Below are 18,240 nucleotides of genomic sequence, written 5' to 3' on the forward strand. Positions count from 1 at the left end.
ATGCTCACATCCAAATCATTTATATAAATGATGAAAAGTAGAGGACCCAGCACTGATCCTTGTGGCACTCCACTGGTCACAGGCCTCCAGTCTGAAAAACAACCCTCGACCAGCACCCTCTGTCTTCTACCTTTGAGTCAGTTCTGTATCCAAATGGCTAGTTCTCCCCATATTCCATGAGATTGAACCTTGCTAATCAGTCTCCCATGTTTAATGCCTTACTGAAGTGCAGATAGATCACATCTACCACTCTGCCCTCATCAATCCTCTTTGTTACTTCTTCAAAAGACTCAATCAAGTTTGTGAGACATGATTTCCCATGTACAAAGCCATGTTGACTATCTTTAATCAGTCCTTGTCTTCCAAAATACATGTCCATCCTGTTTTCAGGATTTCCTCCAACAACTTGCCCACCACCGATGTCAGGCTCACTGGTCTATAGTTCCCTGACTTGTCCTTACCACCCTTCTTAAATAGTGGCAGCACTTTTCTTTATTTCTCTTTTCCTGTTTTTTACTCTTTCTACTTACCTCCTATTCACGGTCTCAGTGGCAGTGAGTTGAGCCAGCACTGATTCGAGAAGAAGCCCATTGCAGACTTGAGGACTCCCTACCTCGAGGTGAAACCCAGCTCAGATTTGAGAACTCCCTGCCTCAAGGTGAAACTGAGCACAGACATGAGAACTCCCTGTCTCGAGGTGAAACCAAGCACAGACATGAGAACTCCCTGTCTCGAGGTGAAACCCAGCTCAGACTTGAGGACTCCCTACCTTGAGGTAAAGGCCAGCTCAGACTCAAGGACTCCCTGCCTCAAGGTGAAACCCAGCACAGACTTGAGGATTCCCTGCCTCGAGGTGAAACCCAGCTCAGACTTGAGGACTCCCTGCCTCGAGGTGAAATCCAGTATAGACTTGAGGGCTCCCTGTCTCAAGGTGAAACCCAGCACAGACTCAAGGACTCCCTGCCTTGAGGTGAAACCCAGCACAGACTTGAGGACTCCCTGCTTTGAGGTGAAGCCCAGCTCAGACTCAAGGACTCCCTGCCTGGAGGTAAAGCCCAGCTTAGACTCGAGGGCTCTCTACCTTGAGGTAAAGCTCTGCATAGACTCGTCTGTTCCATCTGCTTTTATTTGTTTTCACTCTTTCTCTGCTTTAGAACTTTGAACTTCATTTCTTTATTTTTCCAATTTATACCTAAGCTTTTGTACCTAGGCACCTTTGTACCTAAGGTGGTGCTGGAAATGGTGATGTTGAACACTTTTCACTGTACTCATGTATCAATGGAATTGAACACATGTGACAATAAAACCTAATTCTAATTCTGAGTATTAGATTAAAAGATTTTTTACTACAATTATATCGTTAGAGCTTACTTGGATTATTGTGTGCAGTTTTAGTCTCCTTAACGAAAGAAAGATATATTTGGGGGAGTTCCCCAAACTAACTCATGGGATGGTGAGATCATACTATAAGGAGAAATCACGTAGATTTGGTGTTTATTACCTGGAGTTTAGAAGAATGAAAGGTTATCTCATTTAAAACTCAAAATTCATACAGGGCTTGACAAGATAGATAATACATGGCTGGTTCCCCTGGTTGAGAAATCTAGAATTGGGGTACAGTCTTGGAATAAGGAGGCAGGTTATTTAGCACATAGAAACACAGAAAGTAGGAACGGAAGTAGCCCTTTCAGCCTGCTCTACTATTCAATATGACCATTAAATGAACATAGGAAGTATAGTTGGTAAGTTTGCAGTTGACACCAAAATTGGAGGTGTTGTGGACACCAAGTATGGTGACGAAACGTCTGAAAATGAACCTTCCAGCTCAGCAAGCAAACTACATCCAGAACGTCCCTTTTCATTGATGGTATGGGACACTCCCAGGTAACTTTTGCTTTCACATCCTGTGGGGCTATCCGTCCATGTTTAATAACATGACCCAGGAACATGACTCACTCTTAACCAGATTTATCATAAGTCAACATTCTGAAATCAATCAAATAATTCTGCTGAATGCACCAAATATTCCTTTCAGGTGTGACTAAAAATCACCAAATTGTCTATGTACGTCTATGTACATCTATGTACATCACACAATTGGTAATCCTGAAATCTTTGAAATGTGGCTAGTGCATTTTTCATCCCAAATGGCATAACTTTAAACTGGTAAAGTCCATTCGGTGTCATGCAAACCAAAATTTCCTTTGCTCTCTTGGATAAATGTATTTGCAAGAATCCTTTCAATCAGTCCAACTTGGAAATATAAGCTGCTTGTCCCACCTTCTCAATACAGTTTTCCGAATGTGAAAGAAGATACGAATCAAGTTTTGTAACTGCATTGACATTGCGACGGTCCACATATAATCATTGGATACCATTTGGTTTTGGCATCATTACTATGGGTGAGCTCCATTCACTGCAACGTACTTTGATTATGTCATATCTGAGCACACATTCAATCTCCTTTTGAACCTGTGCCAATTTTAGAGGGTTAAGTCTATAATAATGTTGCTTAATTGGAACAGGATTTCTTATGTCTAAATCATGCATAATTAAATTAGTACTTCCCAGCTTATTCCCACATATCTTTCCATATGATTGTAATAACTCTTTCAGGTCATTTCAATTTTCCTCTGGAATGTAACTCAATAATTTATCCCTATTTTTGAGAACTTCCTCTTGTCTGATTTCATTTCAGGAATGTCCAATTCAGAATCCTCTGAACTTGTTTTTTCACACTGTATTGTAACCAATAGCACATTCTCCTTTTGCTTTTCTTCCATAACAAAATACCTTTGAGGACTCACATATGACACACTGAGATTTCCTTCTATCTGGCTTTCTTATCAAAAAATTCACCCCACTTAATTTCCTTTTGATTTGATAAAGTCCACTAAACCTTGCCTTTAATGGTTTGTCTATCAATGGGAGTAACACTAACACTTTAACTCCATTAGCAAAATTACAAATTTTTGATCTGGTTTGCTTTCTGTTTCATCGCATGCTGTGCTTTGTGTAAATGCTATCTAGCCAACTCACCGACTCGGTTTAATCTCTCCCTAAAATTTGACATCGTCCAAATGTGTGGACTTTGAACTCTGATTCACTAATTTCTCCTTAACTAATCAGTGATCCTCTCATCTCATGCCCAAAAACTAATTAAATTCGACAGAATTTCATTGATTCATTTGGTGCATCCCTAATTGCAAATAGTAAAACAGGTATTCCTTTATCCCAATCCTCTGGATAGTCTTCACTATAAGCCCTCAATATGCTCTTTGGATGCCATCATTCTAATGCCCCATGAGATTTGGGATATTATGCAGTGGATTTGAATTGTTTTGTTCCTAAACTATCTATAACTTCCCTGAATAACTTTGATGTAAAATTTGATCCTTAATCCAATTGTAGTTCTGTGGGTAGGCCTTATCTAGTAAAATAATTGTGTAACTTTTCTCCAATCTTTTTAACTGTGACACTGCATAATGGAATGGCTTCTGGCAATCCAATAGAGACATCAATTATGGTCAACAAATACAAATTCCCACTTTTTGTTTCAGGCTAAGGTCCTACACAATCGATTAAGTCTCTTGTAAAAATTTCCTCCGATGTGGGAATGGGCATTAAGGGTACTTGGTTTATCACTGCCTGAGGTTTTTTTATGATCTGACACGTCCAGCAAAATTCAACCACATCTCGACGCAGTCCAGGCCAATAAAAATGTTTTTGTATTTTGGTTTGAGTTTGCCTTACTCCCCAAATGATCTCCTACTGGCATCTTGTGTTATCCGCAACACCTCCTTTCTATAACCCACCAATAATTAAAATTGATGAACTTCTGTCCAGTTTTCATCTGCCTGAATATGTAATTATCTCACAACAGCAGGTTATAGTGCAACGGGTTTATTTGGAAGCACTAGCTCTCAGAGCGCTGCTCCTTCATCAGGTGGTTGTGTTAAAGGAGCAGTGCTCTGAAAGCTCGTGCCTCCAAATAAACCTGTTGGACTATAACCTGGTATTGTGATTTTTATTTGTCCACCTAGTCCACCACCAGCTCCTCCAAATCACAAGTTTTAACTAGCAAATGAGACCTCTGTGCAAATATGCACCAATAACTCCAGAGATTGTTGTTGCATCACCATTTCACCCTTTATTTACACATGGAAAGAATTGAACACTGGTCCACCTCCCCTAGAGGTAGTTTTGTGAGTAGTATGTCTGACACTCTTGTTTTTAATTTCTTTTGGAGAGTCCTTAACACTGATCCAGCTCCCTCAGCCAGCTCTCAGAGTGAACAGGATGTCTGACACTCCTGTTTATTTTTATTTTCTTTACATTCCCCCCACACTACTGCCTAACAGCGGTAGTGCCTATTTTACCCCCACATCCATATCGTGTGTGTGCAGGTGTCACAGTGAAGAACAAGTGTGTAAATCTTTATTTATATTCCACCACCAGGAAGAACAAAAACATCCGAGTGGCTAGTGACAAAAAGTGTCATTCTTGACAAACAGCAATGCTATTCCTGTTTTTTTCTCCCCTTTTTATAAGCAGAAAGAAAACCCAGAAAACAATCACAATAAACAATAAAGAAAACCAAACATTCAAAATAAACTCCTCCTCAGTAGGAAGACACCAACAGCAGTAAGTACGATATACTGACTGTGTGGTTCCAGGCTGTTCAGAAGTCAGTCTCCTTTCCTCTTTAACACAGAAAAGTGAAGAGTCCTTCACTCACTGATCCAGCTCCCTCAGGGGCAGTTGTCAGTGAACAGGGTGTCTGAGCCTGCTGTTATTTTTTTTCCCCCTCACACCCATGTTGTGTGTGCGTGCGCGTGCAAGTGTTAGACACAGTGAAAAACAACAAGCATATAAATCTTTATTTATATTCCATCACCAGGATGAAAGGAAACACCAGAGTGGCCAGTGACAAGCAGTGCCCTTCTCGACAAAGGGCAATACCATTCCTGTGGCAGGGAAACTGAGAGATACCAGCGTATTAGTTCAGCTGTCTGAAATAACTCCACATAGGCAGGTATCACATCACCAATCACCCTTTGTTTACACATAGAGAGTCCTTGATCCTGATCCAGCTCCCTCAGAGCCAGCTGTGAGAGAACAGAAGCTCCTGTTGATTTTTTTTAAAAAACAGAACCCCTGACACTCCTATTATTTTTACAATTAGGATTTTTTTCCCCAGCACCCATGTTGTGTGCACACAGGTAAGACATAGTGAAAGACACAAGGTACACAAATCTTTATTCAAATTTCTACCCCCAGGAAGAAAGGAAACACCCAAGTGGCCTGTGACAAGCAGTGCTCTTCACGAAGAGCAATACTACTCCTGTTTTTAATCAGTCAGCCCCAATTCAGGGAACTCATAGTAGGTGGTCCACCTGACTGACCTCATTATAAATCAAACACAAAGAGACCACATATTGTGTCTCCAACACCAATTAAGTTAAATCAGGACCTGGCAAGTGGCAAATATTCCATCACAATCCTGCCTTTCAGGTCAGAGGGAAGCTTTTAGGATTCAGTAGTTAAGCCACTCATTGCAAAATGCCTTACCTTGGCCTTGTTATGGCAAGCCCAGAATTCATGAATCTGTTGTAATTTCTTTTTAGATGGCAAGTCTTTCACCTCAGGGAAGAATTGTGCCATTGAACCATTTAGAAGATGTTCAAACAATTAAATGCAAACTAGTTTCAGTAAAAGGCTGGTATAATCCATGTTTCAATAGAGATGATTTAGATTTCTTAGAGTGTGGAAACAGGCCCTTCAGGCCAACAAGTCCACTCTGACCCTCTGAAGAGCAACCCATACCCATTCCCCCATATTTACCCCTTCACCTAACACTACAGGCAATTTAGCATGACCGATTCATCTAACCTGCACATTTTTGGACTGTGGAAGGAAACCTGAGCACCCGGATGAAACCCACGCAGACATAGGGAAAATGTGCAAACTCCACACAGACAGTTTTGTGAGGTAGGAAGTGAGCCCAGGTTTCTGGTGCTGAGGCAGCAGTGCTAACCACTGTGCCAGTGTGCTGCCCAGATGGACCAATCATTGTAGATTAATGCACTGTCAATGCTCAACATTGACAGCCATACTTCTGGCTGGGCAAGGGGACAGGGGAAAATAAAAGGTGGTCTACACAGATGCTTCCTCAAGTGTCATTAATACCTAATGTCTAGAAAGCAAAGATCCTGCACACTATTCCATTGCTCCTTAGTCTTTGTTCAATATCTATATTTGTGCTTTGATTTCCATTAACATTGTAGGTCACATGATTACTGAATGACCTACTTAAAGCATGCAAGCATTTAAAGTAGTTAATACCTTTTAAGAACCCAATCACTAAGTTCTCAAAACCAGCATGCCTGGAAGTCAGAATTTAAAAGGTATACACAAATATTTAGCCCAGATAAATGAAATGAATGCTGTCATTTAAACTAAACTATCAAGAAATGAAGTTTGAGATGGGTGTTAGTGAAGTATTTGCTAGCCAGATACAGTTTATTTTTAAAGGCTCATTACCATGCAGCTAGAGTGAAACACAAGTAGAAATCAGATTTTTCAAAGGCACTACATGTCGTAGCAATGGTGTAAAACACCAACAGCATATCTGTTGTTCAAATGCTTTGCTCAGTTGTAGTAGAGATCGACACAATTTAAGAGCTTGAGTGGCCAACTCAAATTTGCAAATTACAATTCAATGTTTTAGAGATAATTAATGTTCAAGTTCCTGTAGCATTTTAGATTAAAAAAGCTTTAGAACTATACTTAAAATCAGTTTAATAGTCAGGTTGTAAGTTTGCTCACTGAGCTGGTAAATTTGTTCAGACATTGTTATATAGCCTAGTAACAGTGAGTCTCCAATAAAGTGCTTTTATTTATCCTGCTTGCTACTGGTGTCTAGGTCTGTTTTGGTGGGTTTCTGTACCAACAATCAGCAGAATGAAAATATACAAAATACCCTGTAAGGACTGCAACAAATATTACATTGGATTGATGAGCAGGAAACCACCACCACCTGAACACCGACTAGCCACCAAAAGACATGGTGAGCCATCACTAGTATCCATACACAGACTAAGAGGGACACCTGTTTGACTGGGACAATATATCCATCCTGGGACAAACTAAACAAGGACATGCATGGAAATTCCCACAGGCCTGGCATTCAAACCAGAACTTCATTAAACAAACATTGATTTGGACCCATTTACTAACCTCAAACTGGAAGTGACATCATCCATCACAACAGATCAAGACAATAGCAAGTGGGACAGAATACCAGCACTTCAGAGGCTCAATGTTACCTAGCACAGTGAAGAAGTGTCTGAGAAAAAAAACTACCAGCTCAGTTATTAAACTTCCAACCTGAGCCACAAAATCTAAAATTTAGTTCAATGGTGCTTAGTATAGTTCAGAATAGCAATTTAAGGATTCACGGCAAAGCTGTATTAGACAATAGGTGCAGGAGTAGGCCATTCAACCCTTTGAGCCTGCACCGCCATTCAATATGATCATGGCTGATCATCCTTAATCAGTATCCTCTTCCTACCTTCTCCATAACCCTTGATTCCACTATCCTTGAGAGCTCTATCCAACTCTTTCTTAAATGAATCCAGAGACCAGGCCTCCACTGCCCTCTGGGGCAGAGCATTCCACACAGCCACCACTCTGGGTGAAGTTTCTCCTCATCTGTCCTAAATGGTCTACCCCGTATTTTTAAGCTGTGTCCTCTGGTTCGGCATTCCCCCATCAACGGAAATATGTTCCCTCCTGCCAGAGTGTCCAGTCCTTTCATAATCCTATACGTTTCAATCAGATCCCATCTCAGTCTTCTAAACTCAAGGGTATACAAGCCCAGTTGCTTCAGTCTTTCAGTGTAAGGTAATCCCACCATTCCAGGAATTGACCTCGTGAACCTACGCTGCACTCCCTCAATAGTGAGAATGTCTTTCCTCAAATTTGGAAACCAGAACTGCACACAGTACTCCAGGTGTGGTCTCACCAGGGCCCTGTACACCTGCAGAAGAACCTCTTTGCTTCTATATTCAATCCCTCTGGTTATGAAGGCCAGCATGCTATTAGCCTTCTTCACTACCTGCTGTACCTGCATGCTTACCTTCATTGACTGGTGGACAAGAACACCGAGATCTTGTTGTACTGCCCCTTTACCTAAATTGATTCCATTGAGGTAGTAATCTGCCTTGCTGTTCTTGCCAAGTGGATAACTATACATTTATCCACATTAAACTGCATCTGACCACTCACCTAACTTGTCCAGGTCACCCTGTAATCTCCTAACATCCTCACATTTCACCCTGCCACCAAGCTTTGTATCATCAGCAAATTTGCTAATGTTATTGCTGATATCATCTCCTATATCATTAACATATTGTAAAAAAAACTGCGATCCCAGCACGGATCCCTGCGGTATCCCACTGGTCACTGTCTGCCATTCTGAAATGCAGCTGTTTATCACTACCCTTTGTTTCCTATCAGCCAACCAATTTTCAGTCCAAGTTAGTACTTGCCCCCAATACCATGCACCTTAATTTTACTCACTAACCTCCTATGTGGGACTTTTGATAAAGCTTTCTGAAAGTCCAGGTACACTACATCTACTGGATCTCCCTTGTCCATCTTCAGTGTTATTGTGGAAGGTTATAAAATACAAGATGAAGCAGCTCAATTCAGGGACTTGGCAATGCCAAAGCGAGAAAAAAAAAAAAGGACTGCAATCAAAACTCAATGCATCATTACAAATGAATAATGAACCCACTTCAGAAAACTGAAACAGTCTTTATTAAAAATTAAATTTTTACAAAGCCATTTAAACATTATACTTCAATAACAGTACTGAAGTACAAAAGCAGTGACCTAAAACAATGACAGTCCAAGAAATTAAAATTCCAGACTGAGGAAGTACAAAAATCATTAAAACCCAATAAAAAAATGGCTGACTCCAATATTGTCTCCATCTCCCTTTGTGGGAAGAAAATGTCCAGTAACAGTACCAGCTAAAAAGAGTTCTTTCCAAATGCATGACAAGGATGGATTGCAGTTAAATTAAGTTCAAAATGAACAGAAATTAAAGATCTGCACAACAACCTTGTAGAGAATCCCAAACCAGGAGACTGTTCACTTGCATTGTCTCATTTTATAATCTCCCAAATTCAGAGCAAGAGAGACTGCAACTAACATCTTTGCCAGGAAGATTAGGTAGTCAGCTGCTGCTTCTGAATTTCATCCAATTCTCTTCCCTGTAAGGAAAGAGATGCAAACATTGAAACAGAAGTATTTTTACAAGCTACATGAAGAACTTCAACTCAAGGTGGTAGAGAACAAAAACGTACCTCAGCCTTTTGATATATGTGGGCCTTAGCAGCCTTCCTTCTGGTAAAGAACTGGAAGAAAAATAAGCCAATATTGAATTTTAGAAGTTGAAACTTATACTTTGCCAAGTACTGTTTTGGAAACTTATTAACATACAAATTTGGAATAAGTATCATCCAGCATAGTGCTAAATCATTGCAGATCAGATGAGAGTAGCTTTATTTGCCACCCACCCCATAAACTAGTCAAGAATTTGCTACCTCTGTCTTAAAAATATTGACTAACAGTTGTTTAGGACCCAACCCCAATTTCTCATGCCCATCTGAAAATGGACAGCTATTAGTCATTAAATGGTGCCCCTTCAGTTTAGTCTCTTCAACAGGGTAAAACCTTTCAACATCCACTGTCAAATCCTCAGAATGTTCTTATAAAACAAAAATCCTAACTCCAACATATACACACCCAACTTTTCCTCAGATTCCCAGAACTGGTGGAGGATGCATCAGTTGAGTGCAATGAGCACCTTAAAAACACATGTATATCCCAAAGAAAAAAAACAAAATGAAAAAAGGTCTTAGGAACAGGACCAAGTCTTCCATTCACTAAGCTTGGTTGATGTAGTTCAGCCCTGCGTGCACTTGCTACATGTTGGTCTCAGTGAGCTAGCATCTAATAGGAACTTAGTCTCACTTGGTTTGGGGGGGGGGTGGTTGGCATGCGGGTAGTGTCTTTGCCTCTGGACCAATAGGGTCACTTAATCCCACCTGCTCTACAGGTGTGTAACATCTCTGAATAAGTAGGTTCAGAAAATAAAGATGTTCCTCAAATTCATTGTGGACTCAACTGTAAAATAGCTTTGATGTTTCCTCTTATGCTGATTTCTGTTGTTTACACAGATCTAAACATCCTGTCATCTATAACTCAATTTCAATGTAATTACTAAAGACCACCAATTTGGCAGAGTGGGGAAGTCAAAAATTCTCAATCCAGCACTTCATTTGATGAGTAACGTTGCACCAAATAAATTCAAGTTCTGTTTATACTTACAAGCACAACAAGTCCAGCAACAATGGCAAGACAGATCACCACAATGACAGCAATAATGCCAGGGGTCATTCGCTTCATGGAGAACTCTGGATTCTTTGAATCAACATAATACACATAGGCCTCTTCAAAACTAAGCTTTTCTCCATCAAATGGGACCCCGTCATCCTGAATTGATCGATTATATTGATCAGAGAACAAGGTGTTACTTTTGACCTGGTAAGGAAGGAAAAAGGAAGGGTTACACAGGTAAAAATGTTGCATTGCAGCCAATCAAAACCCACCATCATGAGTCACATTCAGCATTTAAATACAGTTTTAGAAAGTGAAGGCTCGTTAGCCTAAATAAAGAATTAGGTTCAAATCCTCATTGTAATCATCCCGAAACCAACCCATTCTACATTAGAGGAATGAATAGAATTTTCTTCATGGATAGAAGAATTCAAGTAAGGGATAGAACAAGACTAGATTTGGTCATTCATCCCTGTTTACCCTTGAAATTGGTCCTCCTAGGTCACTGCAGAGGGTAGAGATTCTACCACATTCTGTGGATCTAGCCACAGAAGATTCTTCCTTGGGGAGGGGGAAGTGCACAAGTATTCCAGATTTATTAACTGAATTCAAGTTCCACCAGATCCTGCAGAGGAATTTGAACTCCTTTCCCTAGAAAGGACTTGAGCCTATGGATTCCTGGGCCAGTACTCCCATCTCCCTGTATTTTGACTATTAAATGAAAATTTTTATTCCAAACTAGATAGGAAGAGTGACCTATAATTAGCACCTACTTTGACAAGAATGTTCAATGCAACTTACATCCTTCTCTAGGTAGTAGGCTGCAGTAGCAAGATCAGATGGTGACTGCACGGTCACATTTTGTTTCAAGTCCACAGTTATATAACGGTCTTCTGCATGATACTATAATACAAAGTTTGAATTCAAAGTTGGTTTTAAAGTCAAGAATAATGCAACTGACAAAAATCGTGAACATTACAAAACCTGGAGTAGAAGGACAGTTTAGAGAATTTTTATATTACTGCCAGCTAGCCAAAAGCTCAAAAATACAGTGGATGACCTTGTTATTACCTTTTACATTGACATCACTTAGTCCCTGAATGTTTGGATTGCCGATGGAAGCCAGAATAGCTCTTCAGTAATATACTGATGTTTATGAACTCAGTCAAAAACTAGTTTTCCCCCACAATTACAAATCAATTTAAAACTTTATCCCTGCACTGTACTCTACATGGCAGTACTCTACAAGAGGTTTCATTATAATCAGCAGTAAAAGCTATTTATGCAACATAGCCTTTAAGCAATAATTGCAGATATTGCCATTCAGTAACAGATTAAACTGGATTCAAGTCTGCATTTAACTGTTCTTTGATCTATACACATTGGCATTTGGTGACAGGATTTTAAATATTTGCAAACTGTTGTTAAATCACAATAAGTGAAGACAAAAAAAAAAATCTACATTTGTTTGATTACCTCAATCTTCTCGATGTAATTTGGGTCCACCTGGTAAGCAGCAAAGACATCTTGGATAGCCCTGTTGAAAGTAGTTAGGAATGATAAGCAGAATGCAAATACATTAGCCAAAAACATACTAATACAATACATAGAAAATAAAGTCCATATTAAAGACCATGTTCTAACAGTTTTATTGTGTTCAGATCACTAGGATAAAATGGCAAGTTCACTGACAAATTTAGAGTCTCAATCCAGTTTCATATGTGACCTACAGAGTAGTAATCTTTGCATAACATTAGCCTCACTCCAAGGTCTTAGATACTGGTACAACAAGTTTGCTCAAGGTAGAACTGTATGCAATCTCTGGTGTTAGTGGTGATTCAAATATTTAAATGTCTAAGAACAAACTTGCTCTAAAACAAAAAAGTTAAGACTTCATGCCCAATACTTTGGGAAATATAATAATGCAAGGAAAAAAAGTATTTCCTGTATGAAACTTAATGTTCTCTTGAACAGTATTCTCAAACTCCAACAACACTGAGGGGAATAAGAGTGGAATCCTCTGTTTCAAACAGATGGTGTGGCACTACACAAAAAACCACCAATCAAAAAGAAGATCTTCTTCCTATGCACCACTCCTTCAGTAGGATATTAACAGGTCAGCTGACATTAGTAGATTTGAAGCCTATAACTTTTGCCTTCGTACCAAGTACATACCTGACATCACAGTACCTGATAATATTAAAAGTAGTAATGCTTACTTTTTCAGTTTCATTTCGTCCACTTCTTTATTTAAGGGTTTGTGCCTTAGCTGAATCTGAAACCAACTGCAATGAAAAAGGAAGAGTTAGTAAGCAAGGTTTAGTTAGATAGTTGAATCAGCTAAATAAAAAAGTGTTGGAAACCATTTGGGGAATTCACTAAATATGAAAAGCTGCCTATTTTAAAATGGCAAACCACTAGTTGGGTTCCTATTTCTTGCAGAAAAAGTTCCAGCCTTGAGCCTGCTCCACCATTCAATAGGATCATTCACATTCCTGCCCTAAACCCTTTCAGCCTTACATATGCAGGGTCTCTGCTCCCATTGCTGTGGCAGGAGTTCCAAAGAGTCAGCTCTCAAGAAATTCTCATCTCCATGATAATTGATATCCCTCAAGTCAGATGGATTCTAGACTCTCCATGAAAGAGTCAACATTTACCAGACAAGGTCCTTGAAACAAACAAGAGTCTCAATCAGATCACCTCATTCTCTATACTCCAGAGTCCCAACTGGTTTAATCTTGGTTTATAAACCAATCCCACCACATCAGGGATCATTCCAATGAACGGTCTGAACTACCTCCAATAAAATACATTTCCTTAAAAAAAAGGAAAATCTGTTCGGTACTCCAGGTATGATCTAACCAGTACCTTGTACAGCAGCAACAAGACTTCCTTATTCTTATAATCCAGCCACATTGAAATAAGGACCAACTTTCCATAAGCCTTCCTGATTATCTGCTGCCTGTGCGCTAACTTTTGTTTTGTGCTCAGATACACCCAAGTTCCCAGTGTTGTGGCTTTTCTCCATTTAGAGGTGTTCTTTTATTCTAACTTCCAAAGTGAGAAAGTTCACATTATACTCCACTTGCCAACCTTACTGAATAGGTGTCAGCTGGATGCATCATATGCCTATTAATAAAACCTGGAGTGTTTTCATTTAGCTGACAGAATGAACACAAGGATTCAAGCTCCTCACCAGCTCAAGTAATTGCAGGACAATTATACCATTATTACACAACATACATATGGATGATATTGCACACACCTAGGAGCAGCTGAAGGGCTACATTTGGCATTTCAGAGCCACTGACTACAGATATCCTCTTTACTACCCCCACTCCCCAGCAAAATACTTACAAAGTTGAAACTGGTTGTTCAGGGCACTCGATATCATCATCTGCCTTGTCAGTCCTTCGAACACCTGCAGTGTTTACACACCAGCAGGTGCTAGTCCCATTACACTGCTTGGAACGGAATGTGCCGTCACTCTTGCAATCAGGATCATAGATACCATCATTATCCAACATGGCATGCTCAGTGGGCTTTCTGCGAGTTCCAGTGCCACTTCTCAATCGGTACATTTCATTCTTCATCATCCAGCACTTACTGGTCACTAAAGGGATTTAAAGATGAAATTCATAAATTAATAGCTCAATTTGAGTTTCTTACACAAGATATCTAGTCCACAGATTGTATTATAGGAATATTTCCAGAATTATTTAAGTTATTCAAAATTTAAGGAACTAGTGATTCTCTATTTTACGATCAGCTCCCTCAACCTGTGAGGTATTAATAATAACTGTAGTGTTTGATTGGCTGACAATGTACTCAAGAACTCACTTGCCTCAAGTTTTAAAAAAGACCCTAATTCATGGATGTGTGTATCATTGGCTTTGCTCACAGAACAGCAAGCACATTGTTGTTATGTGTCTGGAACAATATGTAACCTACACCAGGCAAGTACTCCTTTCCTGGAAGGCCATCAGTGAACTGGATTTTTTGGTACAGTGGGGTGGGAGTGGAAACAAACAGTAGTCACCATTAGGCTAGCTTTTAATTCCAAAATATCTGTCACAGTGGGATTGAAATCAGTGTTCCCAGAACTTTAGGATGGTGTTCTGGATTACTAGCCTGGTGACATCACAACTACACCACCTTCACTCAAGTGTAGTGAATACTGGCATCTATTACCCAAGCTTTTTATCTTTATCACTATAAACGAGACTTAGAAAATGAAACTTCAATCCTCTACTGCTGCTGAATTGAAAGAGGCAACATTAGCTGATTTATATTAGTTCCAAACTAGATCAGACATGGTATAATGTATAACTTGGAGTTACTCGGAACTGTTTTCAATGACATTATGCAGCCACTTTCAGTAGCAATTCCTCAAACTTAACTCTGGTTTACTACATTCTCTAGCCACAAGTGCCAGTTAAATTCATTTTGGATTCCATCTGTCCCAGTATACTAAAAGCCAGAGGGAAGGATTGCTTTGCCAATAAAGCACTAATCAAGTAAGTGAGCAACTCAATTTCTAACGACACATGAGTCACAACAGGGGTTTCAAGTTCTGCAATGTGGAGTGCATAAGCAAATCTCACTGAGAAGTGGTCTTCACAATTCCTTTTTTTGGTCACTAGTCATTGTGATCTCCACTCCGTAAGTTCTACCTACAAGGACTGTAGTAGTTCATCTCCACTTCCAAGTGGAAGTAGCATTGGGTAATGGATGCTGACTAGTGATGCCCACAAGCATACAAAATAAAAAGCAACACTAAAGACTCCACTAAAATGGAGTCATGCATGAAACACAGCAAAATGGACAATTAGGACTCTACATTTGAGTAGCAAACAAACTCTGGAAAAAAGTAACACTGAAATTGTTTAAAAGTTAACAGCATTCACGGGAACAGACTAGTCCTAGGTCTCAGGCAAACTTAAGATAAAGTTGGACAATAATTCTAAACCCACTTAAAAACTTCATGCTCAAGTAAAAATTTATTCCTGAGAACCAACACCCACTACACAAATGCAATAAAATGCGGATGTACTGTGACCAAATATTACCACGAGGTGATTTAGACTGGAAATGCATTTTACTGCAGTGCTCCTGATGCAGCATTTTTTGATTTGAATTTATATGAATGCACAAATTCTAAAGAAGCAAATGAATCAGTTGTGAGGAATATTTGAGAAAGTAACTGAGTGAAACACAATAATCCAGAAATATAAAGGTAGAGAGGGAAAAAAAAAATCACTGCTAGCAATTTAACAACAGAAAATGGAGATACATTTATAATGGTCAGGATCTTCATCCACAGCTTAAACACTAAAGGTAGCCTTAAAAAATACCTACATGTACTGCAGTTGACTGGTTGACTAAGTTTTTCAGATAGTTGCAATGTACAGGTACAGCCATCTCCATTTGGTAGACATTTGGTATATCGGTTGGTCATACACACTGGACAGTCTGAAAAACAAAATAGGTGTTAGCTCAGGCTCATTGTTGCATAACTGAATTCAAAGACCAATTGCAACCTTCTTCAGAAAGAAGAATTCTCCCTTTCAAAATTCTCTCACCATATTGCAATAGATGGTGGATGCTGGAAATCAGAAGCTAACAATGCTAGAGAAACTCAGCAGGTCTGGCAGCATCTGCCAGAAGAACAAATTTTGCCTTGTTTCAGTCCTAAATAGTTTACTCTTACTCAAAAGCAAGGTGGTTACCTAAAATTATCCTATAAAGTTTAGGAAGTCACAGACTCTTGTTCCCAAAGTTCAACGCAACACATACAAGAGGGGCAACCATACAGCGAGAAAAAAATTATAGGTACTGCAGATCTAAAAAACTGAAGTTGCTGGAGAAACTCAATAGGTTTGGCACCATTCATGAGAGAAAGCTGATTCCAGTGACCCTTCTTTAAAAGGAGTGGTAGCTCAGAAAAAAAAAAAGGTGATTTACAGGACAACAGGGGAAGGAAGCAAAAATAGTGAGACCAGTGAGCAAAAAAGTTAGGCAGAGATCATAAGCCAGAGAGAAAGAAAAGCCGATAATGGGGATGGGCCTGGGGTGAGGGAATGCATACAGCTCATGGAAGGTGTGTTCAGGCTCCAAAAATTTATAAGACAGAACTGCAGATGCTGGAATCAAGAACAAGTTACTGGAGAAACTCAGGTCAAGGCAGCATCTAAAACAGCTGAGTTCCTCCAGCAATCTGGCTTGGTTTAAAGGTTACTGCAAAAGTTATGCTTTCCGCAAAGACTGACTACCTGGTCAGGTCCACCCCCCAAACAAACCACTCGTCCTGGCACCCTCCCCTACTACTGCAGGAATTGCAAACCTGCACCCACACCTCTTCCCTCACCACCATCCAAGGCCCCAAAGGAGCCTTCCACATCCAAACTTTCACCTGCACATCCAGTGTCATTTGGATCTGTTGCTCTCGATGCAGCCTCCCCTACACTGGGGAGACTGGGCACGTCCTAGCAGAGTGCTTCAGGGAACATCTCCAGGACAACCGCACTGATCAACCCCCACTGCCCCATGGGGCAACATTTCAACTCCCCCTCCCACTCTGCAGAGGAGATGCAGGTCCTGGGCCCCCCTCCACCACCACCTGGGAGGAAGAACACATCTTCTGCCTCAGAACACTTCAACCCCAGGGCATTAATGTGGTTTTCACCAGTTTCCTCATTTCCCCTCCCCCATCTTACCTCAGTTCCAACCTTCCAGCTCAGCATTGTGCTCATGACCGGTCCTACCTGCCAATCTCTTTCCACCCATCACCTCAATCCCCACCCCCATTGTACTCTTTGCTACCTTTTCCCCCACCCCATTTCTCTCGCTCCACCCTAGAGGCCTCCTGCCTCTATTCCTGATGAAGGGCTTTTGCTCAAAACATTGATGTTCCTGCTCCTGGGATACTGCCTGACCTGCTGTGCTTTTCCAGCACCACTGATCTAAAAAAGGTTATTGAGCTGTGGATCCCCAAACGACTTAAAGAGTCAGATAAAATCTCACACTTGGCTGAACCATAACTCATTAAGGGGCGATTGGAAGCGACCTGTAACGGAAGATAAAGGAATTACGCGTCACCCCTGGCGCGACCTAGCGGCCAGCGCTGGAACTGTCGTCTGCCCCACCTCGCCATTCCAAACATGGAGAGGCGAGAGGTGAAACCCTCAAATCCAGAACAATTGGGAAAGCAAGGGTTCGAAACCCATGAACTCTATCGAGTCAAACTAAACACCTCTTTTTTTAAAAGAAGTTGAAAAATGAATTATACATAACGATAAAGCTTTTTTTAAAAAAAAAGAGATAATGTCAAGCTTGTTTTAGCGTCCAGGTTGGCTGGGCCTGAGTGGAACCCACACCTAGAGAACAAAGCGCCAGCTTTACTCAAACACTTACCTTCACCCTGCCCTTGAGCTAGGGCGCCCAACACTGCCAGAAGCAGCCAGCCTAGGACACGCATCTTCCCCGGTTACAACCACAACAGAACAAAACCTCGGACAGAATCTCTTCACAACGCCCAGTCCCCGCTCTCCTGCTTCTAACAGGCGACAAAAGTTTTAGGCACAAGTTCCAACTTTCCCAGTAACCGGATTCTTCACTTTTAAAATAAAGGAAATTCTTCAACTGCTGTCTTAACGCCAACTAGAACAATCCCAAATATGACGAAGGCGAAGTAGACCTTTTCAGAACAGTCTCAAACCGCTGCTACAACCTCAATACCAGTTTCTATCTAGAGACAGGTATTTATACCATCTGCAACTGACGTCAATTCATTACCTGCTGAAACTGGAGTCAGCCTTTCTCCTGTTGGGT

The 18,240-nt window shown here is 40.5% G+C and overlaps 1 protein-coding gene across 1 annotated transcript; it reads right to left on the reverse strand.

The window, feature by feature from the left end:
* Positions 1 to 8,800: 8,800 nt before the first annotated feature.
* On the reverse strand, positions 8,801 to 18,152 carry LOC140482884 (epithelial cell adhesion molecule-like). The gene is made up of 9 exons (XM_072580608.1): positions 17,824 to 18,152; positions 15,769 to 15,882; positions 13,768 to 14,023; positions 12,630 to 12,695; positions 11,887 to 11,947; positions 11,212 to 11,313; positions 10,402 to 10,614; positions 9,375 to 9,425; positions 8,801 to 9,281 (listed from the first exon to the last, which is right to left on the reverse strand). Exons 1-9 carry the CDS (start codon positions 17,885 to 17,887, stop codon positions 9,237 to 9,239), a joined length of 972 nt encoding a protein of 323 aa, XP_072436709.1. The 5' UTR covers positions 17,888 to 18,152; the 3' UTR covers positions 8,801 to 9,236.
* Positions 18,153 to 18,240: the final 88 nt, after the last annotated feature.

This window comes from Chiloscyllium punctatum, chromosome 11, assembly GCF_047496795.1.
Source record: "Chiloscyllium punctatum isolate Juve2018m chromosome 11, sChiPun1.3, whole genome shotgun sequence".
Lineage (NCBI taxonomy): Eukaryota > Metazoa > Chordata > Chondrichthyes > Orectolobiformes > Hemiscylliidae > Chiloscyllium > Chiloscyllium punctatum.